This window comes from Mastigoproctus giganteus, chromosome 10 (genome assembly GCF_048544385.1).
Source record: "Mastigoproctus giganteus isolate SK-2022 chromosome 10, ASM4854438v1, whole genome shotgun sequence".
In the NCBI taxonomy this organism is placed as follows: Eukaryota; Metazoa; Arthropoda; class Arachnida; order Uropygi; family Thelyphonidae; genus Mastigoproctus; species Mastigoproctus giganteus.
In genome coordinates this window covers 107,917,042-107,928,135 of record NC_143584.1, presented here as the reverse complement: position 1 = coordinate 107,928,135, position 11,094 = coordinate 107,917,042, and the positions used below count along the sequence as shown (strand labels likewise).

The window sequence follows — 11,094 nt, the reverse complement described above, 5'->3', positions numbered from 1 at the left end:
ACCAAAACACAAACTACTACTAAAGATGCAATGTAACATCTACTAAAAAAACCAAAACTGCAGATTAACTACAAAATGCAATTAAATTAAGTAACTAAATTAGAATAAGGATAACCATATCAAAGAATTTAATTTTATAAATCATTATTTGTTACAGTATATTTTATTTTCACCTTTTAGAAGCCCAGGCTTTCTTCTCATACTGTGTAACAGCAGTTGCCATAACTGTGGTATAAAAGAATAATTGCAGAGTTTGCAAAGTTCTAAAGTGAAGTGAAATAGTGGTTCCTTTGTTTAGTTGTTTCAACAGTTTTTTTTGTGTGAACTCGTGTGGTATACCAAGTTGAACTGCATGTTAATAAAACAGATTTCTCAATTTATTGTTGTTTCCTTCAGAATTTATATAATATTTTTCATTTTTAATATCCTCATGAGAATTAATTATAAGTAGTATCTGAATTTTCTCACTTGTTGCTTTATAATATTTTTAATGCATAAATAGAAGTTTTAAAATCAATTCTTGAACACAAAATATTTGACTTTGCCATATGTTTTAAAATAGATTATTAATTTTTGTGTAGTTCATTCAGTTGAAATTAAGGATGACACTGAAATGATTAAAGAATTACAAGTCTGATTACAACAGAAATACATTAAAGCAAAGAATAAAAGTTTATTTCATTTTAGTTTGGAGAAAATGTTTCTCCTCCAGAAGTCTCTGAATGACAAACATTTTCTAAATTTTCTGGCAATATCAATGTAATATTATTTTCAAGCTCAAATTTTCAGAAAATATAAATGCAGAAAGTACTGCAGTCCATTCTCAGTATAGTTAAAGAAACAGTTTTAAAGTGCAACGTTTTAAAACATTCAATTCGTATTACTGGCTTCACTGGAGCAGATAATCTACACCTATTCCTAACTTTCTGTTTTGATTGCATATAAATCCAGTGTAGTTATAAGTATTGGGGATATACATAATTCATGATGCAAATTTCAGTTTCTAAACTGCTGATTATTATCCTCTGAATTAATGTAATTTTTCTTCTCCTGCATAATTATTTATGTGACATTATGTGGAACTTGACAATACAGGCATAAAACATACGAGTGTTGCACAAAAATCTAGTTTAAAAAGCAAAAAAAAAAATTTTTTTTTTTTTTTACATTATTTTTTGATTAAATTAACTTGACTAGAGAAAATAGCTTAGTGGAAATGTTTCTGAGTAACAGATGGGGAATTATGTGGTAATGGACTATGGTCAGGGCTCCCTGTATCCATTGAATTTTGTGGTACAATCTGAGGAGTGGGATGATCAATGTCTTCATATGGACTGTGACCTGAAAGTGAGAAATCAGAAATATTAAAATAATATGAAAGGTAAGGAATAAATTAGTGTGATAAATATATCCCAGTATTTTAATATTTTTCTCAATTTACAAGAACAAAAACAAATTTTTTTAACCAGGAAATGGAAATGTTTACAATCCACCTTTTTTTTTTTTTTTTTTCCATAGGGAATCTAGAATGACTAAATTAGTTAAGTAGAGTTTTTGAGTTGGAGTAAGAGTATGAATTATATATGATTGCACTGTACTGTAATTTCTGAAACCAATTTTGGGCATAATAAATTTTACTTTAAAGTAATTTACATGGTTACAGGGTATAGCTCGTTCAGAAATTGTCCCTCTGTTTACTGACTGATTTACCTATTGAGACTAAAGATTATTCTATATATATCTATATAAATAAATTGCAGTGTGCATTTACTGTTAGTAGGTAGTGCGGTATATTTCTTTTATTACTGAATTCTTTCAGGAAGCAAAAATATCAACTGTCAATATCAATTGACAGTCAATGATGTCCATTGGTTTGAATGCATACCACGATTTATTTAAATGGAAACATTCAAACAGGCATAATATGGCTTGCGCCATTAAATCCTAATAACAACATGCAAGCAAAACAAAAAATTATGCTTGTTAGTATTAATTAGGCCTAATTATGCAAAGAAATAAAGTTATCTTGTATCACAAAAAATATTAATATAAAGTAACTATCCAATTCTGCCTTGAATTTTGTCAACATCTCTCTACCTGAGCTGCCTTGGTAGACAACTAATATACCATCGCTTCCCTAAATTTTATATCTGTGTCAATTCTCTTTTCATCTGCCAGCTTGAATATATAGTAAACCTCATTTTAACAGACTTCATAAAAAATAGTTGGCATCCAGGATGACCCAGGATTTCCATCATATGGGACTTAGTGTTGTAACTGCCCTGTGTATTTGTTAAATACAGGATTGTTAAAATTAAAACTATCCCTATGTAGAGGGCTCTGGAGTGAGTACTGAAGAGAAGTTTGGACAACAGGTACAATAAAGAATGTGCTTGCCATTTATCGGGAAAAAAAATTAGTTACAAAATTTGTCACTATATGGCACTGTGGCAATATAAATTACTTGAACAGCACTACAACTGTTCAATGTGTCCTCCATTTTGGTCAACAATAGTTGCCATTCGAAGAACAGCATTTTCTACAGCAGAACATAGTATGTCAACTTGAATAGCCAGCACATGACATCTAATGCTGTCCTTCAGATCTGCCAGAGTTTGACATACTTCCAAATACACCTGGTTCTTCAAAAAACCCCACAACCAGAAGTCGCATGGGGTGAGGTCTGGTGATCAGGGTGGCCAAGATGTCTGGAAACAATGGCTGATGACCCATTCATTTGTAAAGTGTTGCCTTAGCAATCTTTGGACAATGGTGGATGTGGGGGTGGTGCACCATCTTGCATGAATATGATATCCTGAAGACACCAATATCGTTGCAGCTCTGGTATTGCGAAATTTGCGAACATTTCATAATATCGCTGTCCAGTGACGGAACAGGTGTGGGATCCAGTCGGTTACCTGTTCAAAAAAATATGGCCCAATCATGAATGTGGGCATAAATCCACACCACACTGTCATTTTTGGAGAATGCAACAGGACCTCTTCGATAACTCAAAGAGTTTTCTGTTGCCCAAATGCGACAGTTGTGCATATTCACTTAAGTGGGCTTCATCACTCCAAAGGATGTTCCATGGCCAGTGATATCCACTGTCGTTCGTGCCAGAAACTGAAGTGCGTATGTGAAATAAATATCTGCATCACCATGCTTTAGCTGCTGTAGCATGTGCATCTTGTAAGGATTGTACCACAATTCTCTGATAGCTGCAGCTGCATTGCTGTTCTGATAGTACAGCTTCACTAATAACGCCTTTTCCTTACAGCTTCACTAATAACAGCCATAGCCACATCTTCAACACGAGAGGAGTCCACTCGTTTTCAAACTCTACCTGGTTGAACACCAAGATGTCCTGTCGCTTCAGATTTTGCAATCATTTTGCAGACAGCACAAACAGTCATAGGCCTTATGCACTTCTGATGCTGGAATTCTCTGATAGCTGCAGCTGCATTGCTGTTCTTATAGTACAGCTTCACTAATAGTGCCCTTTCCTGCAACACTGCTGACATTACTGCTGTAGTGCAGGCAAACATCTACTGTATGATTTTGAAGAGATTGCTTTGCTTTTATACAGTACAGTAGAGCTGAGTAGTGGCGCTGTGGCAATAACTTACGATTGTGCAAATAACTTATGTTATTTGCATAATCGTAACTAAGATAGTTACGTGCCATACAGTGACAAATTTTGTAACTTTTTTTTTCCCAATAAATGATGAGCGCATTCTTTATTGTACCTGTTGTCCAAATTTCTCTTCAGTACGAGCCTTAGAACTTGCTCCAGAGCCCTCTACATAAGGATACTTTATGTAGAGGGCTCTGGAAAAATCCTGGCAGAGTGCCAGGATTTTTCTCACCACTTCCTTCTATCAGACTCTGAGTATACTGGATATACATAGAGGCAGACTGGGTCAAAAATTCTTACTGGAAAAAACAAATAGAATGTAATATTAAAAATCACACAAGCCTCTGGCCCACCTGGGTTTCCTTCGGTAAGTCTTATGGCCAGTCCTCCTCTGATTCAGAGTATCTTTAGTCAATGCTCACTGCCACTAAATGATGCAGCAGAAAGAATTTAAAGCTCTTGTAATCCACACCATTGGCAAGTGCAGTAAAATACAATATTAATGTTGTTGTATGCAGTCTTACTAAATAAATCTATTAATTTGGACAAACTAACTGTGCCCTTCTTTACATAAGAATTAATTCCGCGAAAGGTATATATATATTATATATTTCCCCCCCCCCCCTGTAAAACATTATGTATAGGCTGGGTCTTTGGTTTTCTCACTAATATCAAAAGTTTTAATTTTATGTATTGTCTATTATTAATAAATAACAAGGCTCTTCCTCTTTAGAATAAAAAAATGCACAGCTGATTTAAGAAAAAGACAATTATTCTCAAATTCAACATGAATATTCATTTTTGTTATTGCTGTATAGTTCCCATATATTTCCAATCACCAAGAATATTTCTTGTGGTATACTAGAACTTTGATAAATAAGTAACCTAATATTTTAATATTAGGATAAAAAGTACAATGTACTGAAATGCTTTAAGGGCTTAAGCCCTTAAAGTGCTTTAGTCTAATTCACTTTATACACCATCAGGCATCTCATATTGTGGAGTTATACTTCGTAACTGCTTTGTCATCATTGCTTCACCAGGGTACTTACCCACCCACCGAAGGGCTAAATAGCCCTGAAATGGTGCTGTCTGGGTGGTGGTATTTGCCGAGAATAAGTAACAATAGTCTTCTCCATTGGTGAAGTGTTACTTATTCGAAATAGTGCAATGTCATGGCAACTCGTGAAGGTATTCACAATATGAGATATAATGAAAACAATGCTGTTTTTAGCTTTTTTTTTTTTTTAGAATTGCTATGTACTAATATGCTCTTTTGCACAAACTTGTACATTATAAAATACAATGTTTAACATTAAGTTTATGTAGCATCAGAATCTGCTGCTACTACATAAACAGTTTATTTAATTGCCACTATAGTTTCAGTTTACATTCTGGTACAACTTTGCATTATAGCATCGCCATACAAGCAATATATTTTTGTATACAATTCCTTGTGTTTTCATAAACTTCACATAAGGCAATGATAAGGTGAATGTGGCCTTTAGATTCCCTCCTTTTAAGGAAACACCACCACTTGAAGCAATCTTTGATTGTAAAATATTTCATCATAAGTGAGTCAATTTTCAATTACAATCTTGCAATTGCATCAGCCATTCATTAGCAGTAAAACAAGCTTTTAATGAATGTATAAATAGCATTAATTCGATAATATTCATTTATGAATATTTAACTTTGCAACTTCTTTTAAATTTTACAATGAACATAGACTTTTAGACAGCTATCCTTTTCTTTATAACTCATTTTCTCACTTCCAATCATCACTTTAAAAGATCCATTCCTTCTGGTTTTTTTTTTTATCTAGTTATATGTAATGTGTTTAATGCATTATCATGCAGCACACACAGGGCGTGAAGTGATTGAAACACTGTTTTTACTAGCAATAATTATATTTCTTCAACTGGTAACAATGTATGCTAGCTGATTTACATTTATCAAGTATATGTAATGGCTATGTTTAATATGAGAAACTAGAAAAAACAAATTATTTACACAACGTGATTTTAGAACAGATTGAGTTCATATATACATTTTAGAGAAATGGTACAATGTTCCAAATTTACAATATAAAGTTTATAAAAGGAATAAAACATCTCGGGAGGTCCTTTTTTTGAAATTGCATGTTGTGCTTTAAAAGTTCAAACAACAGACTTGAAGTTCTACATTACAACACTTAATGTTTTCTATATTATAGTTGCTAAAATCAGATTTAGCAGACAACTCTTACCCTGTCGATTAAATTGAGGTTTTACTTTTTACTTTTTACTCGTTTTTCATATTTCTTTAAGAGCCTTAAATACCTTGATCAGGTCGCTTCAGGTTTTGCAGTCAATATCTTCTAAGGTAGGGACAACACTGCACTACCACTCCTAACAAATCTAGTCACTGCTCTTCTTTAGTCTCTCCCCTCCCCCCCCAGAAGCTCTAAGTCCTTTTTTTATGTGAGCCCTTTAGAACTGGATACTGTACTCCAAATGTGGCATTGCCATCATTTTATAAAGAGGAATAACGTCCATCTATCTCTCTCTGCTAGTAAAGGCCCTACAGTTCACTGATAATACATCTCAAGCATTCCTGACTGCTTACATCGAAAGGAAAATTTGTGTCTGCTATATCATAATCCCAATCTTTAATCCTGAACCACCTTTTATGTCCCATGGTTAAGCAATTTAAATGAAATTAAATGGAAATTCAACCCCATATTTCTTTCCTGTAAATACAGAATCTTACATTTAGCACAAGCTTCAGTTATCATTGCTCAAATCTAAGTTTCTAGTAATTGAGCTAAGTCATTCTGAAGCAGCTAGCCTGATTATTTACTATCTTACCTACCATTAAGTCATCAACAAACTATTACAGCTTTCCTTGTATACCCTCTTCAATATTGAATAGTGAAATTACAAATTCTTTCATTCAGCCAGCTTCTACTTCTCTTAAGGATCTTTCTAGTAATCCTACCATGCTTTAGTTTATACAGTAGCTGGTAAAACTCCAAATTAGGGTACCCCAATGACAGTGCCAGATTAAGGCATGGGGCAGCATTTTTACATGGGAGCCAGAAGCTGAAGAGCAGAAGGTTTTTTTTTTACAAAACCTTATGCAGATTTCTAGGGTAGGTATGCAAAGGGGCGCCAAAATAATCTTTCTGCCCAGGGTACAGGAATACCTTAATCTGGCCCTGCCTGTCCAACATGATGGCTAGCAAAACAGTGGGAAAGCAATGATTGACAAGTTGTGACTCTGCCTACTGCCATCTGCTAGGGACATTATAGGTTGATATGTCTAGGGTGTTTTTCCCCCACTTGCTGCAGTTTTTAGATCACAAACTAATTTTCTGATTAAAAATAGCGGGATGGGGATAAACACCCTACCTATCGTAAGGCCCCTCGATGACACAAAACAATCAGAAAGAAAACACCTCCACAACCCCATCACGCAGCAAAATAAGATGGCACCAAGCACACACCTCACGAAGCTGAGAATAATAGAACAATAATTTCACATTTACTGCTACAATTGCAACCAACCGCCTGACAATCACAGTACTGAGTGAGAGGTGTCTTCACTTGTCAATCACTGCCATCTTTCCTAGCTTTCATCAGTGTACCCTCTACTGGAGTTCAGTCCATGAGCTTCTCATTTGATTCCCCATGAGCTTCTCATTTGATTCCCCATGAGCTTCTCATGGGGAATCAAATCAAAAGCATTACTAAAATCAAAGTATACAGTACTGAAATGTTTTTTTGCATCTAAATCCCTTGACATCATCATAATAACTAAATTTGTCGGGCAAGGCTTTCCCTTCACAAATCTATGCTCTGATCCCTTTGTACCTTCATTTTTATGAAGATGTTCCCATCCTATTCTTAATCACTAATTCCATTACTTTAACAACCAGAGAAACCAAATTATGTAGTCTGTTGTGTTGTGAGTGATTTATAAAGGATCATCTCCAGAATCTAAAGATGATCTCAGTAGAAATTCTAATAGTACATTGCACTCCTCTGCCACATTGTTTAATATAACTGGAAGCACCCCATCTACAAAAGAATCCTTACCTTTCTCAGCTTTAGTCCTTTTCTAGTTCAAATGTACTTTCAGCTGTAAAAATGGATGCAAAATACTTGTTTAATTCATGTGCAATTTCAACTTTGACTTTGCATTTTGGGCTCTCTCCCTCTCTCTTTTTTTTTTTTTTAATGAAATCCCAAACATGAAAGGAACATACAGTAGTGCTTACTACTGCTATTGTGCATGAATTGAAGTACTGCACTTGATATCAGGCTTGAATTTCTGTAGATTGTAATATACATGTGAAAGAATGCCATTCCAGAGAACAGAAGTTTAAGGGATAAATAAGGAAGAATAAGAAAAGCTGATTCTATGAATTTGAAGATTGGCAGTAAATGGTTGACTGGTTTCAGCACATGTCTGTACTAATTTGGAAGAGAGTGGGGGAATTACAGATCCCAATTCAGAACAATGCCCATGGAAGTATCTACAGCAAAGGCATGCAGCAGAAACAAAATTCCATAAGACAGAGTGGACAGAATTTGTAAGAGATAGGTCATTAATTAACATCGTTGCCCTCATTGGAATGGAACCTAAAAGCCCAAGAGAGAGAGATTTTGGGAGCACCAAACCAGATGTGGGAAGAATATTCCACGGTATTTAGGTTTCATAAAGAGTGGGTAGCTATTTAGCAGAAAAGTAACACAGAGAGCAAAAGAAAACACCCAGTTTTTTAAATGCAAAAGAAGCAATTTTTGTGATGTGCTTGTGCCAAGAAAGATTAGAAATCAGGATATTCCCTAATAGAGATATGTGATGCTGTCCAGAAATCTAAGCATAGAACAGTGCACTCTTTTTTGCAAACTATAAGACAGGACTGAGTTTCAGAAGGATTGAAATTAATTATTTTTGCAACATTGGAGAATTACCCAGAGATAAGCATTTAAGGAATTGGTGGTGGATGTTCAAAAAGTTGAAGATGTTTGTGTAGGACAAGGTTTCTGAAACTAGAAGGTAAAATGTAATGTGCTATCATCAGAAAAACTATGGATAGGATTTCCAGTCAGTGAAAGAAAAAACCTTGAGGAATAACAGCATTATAGAGAAGTTGGAAGACAGAGAGCATCTACCATCGTACACAGCAAACAGTCGGCGAGAAAACTGGATACCCAGTTGCAAAAAAAAAAAAAAAAAAAAAAGCAATCCATAAGATGGGAGCTTGTTACTTTTCCATTGACTTTGTCCATAGACGGGTAGCATAAGCAAATATATCATTATTGGCTTATGTTCGATCAGATGGAAAGTTGAGATAGTTCAGGAGTTGGCAGTTAATGGATTTCTCCATTACTCTGGAAAGAGTAGAGGTAATTGCAATGAGACAATAATTGGATGAGAATGCTTTGTCACTCATTTAGGAAATGGCTGGATATGAGTAAATTTCCAAACAGAAGGCAAAAAACAGTGGGATAAGAAAGCAAAAAGGTGATGACAAAGAACAGGAGTAGAGGTTTTGAGAACAAGTGGAGAAATAAATACCATTGGGATCTGGAGCTTTCTTGGTATCAAAATTGTTCAGAATATTTTGACATCCTTTTGATGGAAGGCCATAAGTGAAATTAAGTGGTGTGTTTTGTTTTGTTTTCGTATCGATATAGCAGATACTGGAAGTTTCTATTTAACTTGTAGCAGTGTAATCAGTATCACTGATTACACTATCAGATAATCAGTATCAGAGGATTATAAACTGTAAATTATAGCACTACTTATGTGTTTTAATAATTTAACTTGTTACGTAGGTTGTAACGTATGACAGTAATATTCGAAGAGCTTTTAGAATCGGTGATTTGGCATAGACAGCTAGCATGAGAGTTTGATCCACGAGGGTGGGAATAGATAGTTAAATCTATTATAACTACTTAGATTTCACAAATGTAACGTTTTAACTTAATACATATAACCACTTAGACTTCACAAATGTAACGTTATAACTTAAACTTGACAGGAGATACGCAATTCATATAATGCAACTCGTTAGGAGATAAAACTCGATACTGAAATATATATATATATATATATATATATATATATATATTTGAATAATGGCTTTAAAATGGCTTTTTTTTATATTTTATATTAATTATTGATTATATATATATATATAATCCAATTAATCCAAAAATTAAATAGAGAGATAAAAATTAATAAAAATAAATAAAAAAAAAGAGTAGAAAAGCTAACATCGGTGGCAGCAGAAAAGCACAATCCCCTCCATTCATTCTAAATGCCTGTCCAGCTCAGCCTTAAATTTATTTAGGCTATCAACTTCCACAACAAAAGATGAAGTCTGTTCCAACTACCTGCTGGCTAAAGGCAAATTTCTGCACATCTATTCTACAACTGTCTTTCCTCAATTTGAATCTGTGCCCCCTCAGGTTCTTAATCTGAGCAAGAGGAAGAATCCCATCAGCATTCAGCTTGCTCAACCCATTCAACCTCAATCAGATCGCCTCGCAGGTGCCTCGCAAGCTTATGCTGCATAAGCTTGCTTACTTGCATCATATGCCTCTACTAATGCTAAAGCTAAACTTCTACATCGACAGATATAAGTTGGTTTGATTTAATTTGATTTTTAAGGGCACACTGGCAGCTAAGGCCATAATGCACCAAGTCAAATTTAAAAGGCTACTAAAAATTTTGGTAGCCAAGGTACCAAAATTTTTAGTAGCCTTTTATAGTCAAGCAATTAACTATTATGTAAAAAAGGTAAAAAGTAAAAGCATATAAAGTATAAAACTTAGATCTCTGTATACAAATTAATAGATTGTAAAAAGTTAAAAATGTCGGACATATTGTCTCTGTCACCTATCATCTGACTGAGTGTAAATGGTTCAGTCAAATTATTAAAAGCAGTAAAACACAAGCGTCGTGCTTCTATAAAAAAGGACATTTTATAAAAATATGACTGACGGTTAAAATAATGTTACACATCTCGCACATAGATGGATCATCCACCCTCAGCAAATAGGAATGTGTTAGATGACTATGACCTATGCAGAGCCGAGCAAGAACAACTTCCTCTCTTCGAACCCTGCTTACATTGGTTCACACCTGGGTGGTCACCCACCATGTACTTGTGCATGGAGGTTACACCCAGGATTACTAACAGTCCCACCATCGTGAAGGTGCAAGCAGAGGATTTGGCTGTCACAGACCGTCCAGACTTCACCGAAATTGACTTGAGTGTTACCCAAATATCAGTTCCATCAGCGTTTTAGACTCCCAGGTAGCAAGTGCAGCTTGTCTGGCATATCTGAGAGAATATCTGTGACAACCTCAAGGACTAAATTTGATTGGATACTAAGGATACAAATGTAGTCACAAAGGAACTGGATGCGAAGAAAAACTTTGATATCATATACTTGGAT

The 11,094-nt window shown here is 34.8% G+C and overlaps 1 protein-coding gene across 1 annotated transcript in view; it reads right to left on the bottom strand.

Moving 5' to 3' along the window:
• Nucleotides 1-1,150: 1,150 nt before the first annotated feature.
• The window catches only part of LOC150079210 (type-1 angiotensin II receptor-associated protein-like), a 155,481-nt gene continuing 145,537 nt past the window's right edge, over nt 1,151-11,094 (bottom strand). Inside the window, exon 7 of the mRNA XM_090382728.1 lies at nt 1,151-1,341. Within this exon, the coding sequence (XP_090238854.1) occupies nt 1,208-1,341 (134 nt within the window). The 3' untranslated portion in view covers nt 1,151-1,207. The remainder of the gene's footprint in view (nt 1,342-11,094) is intronic.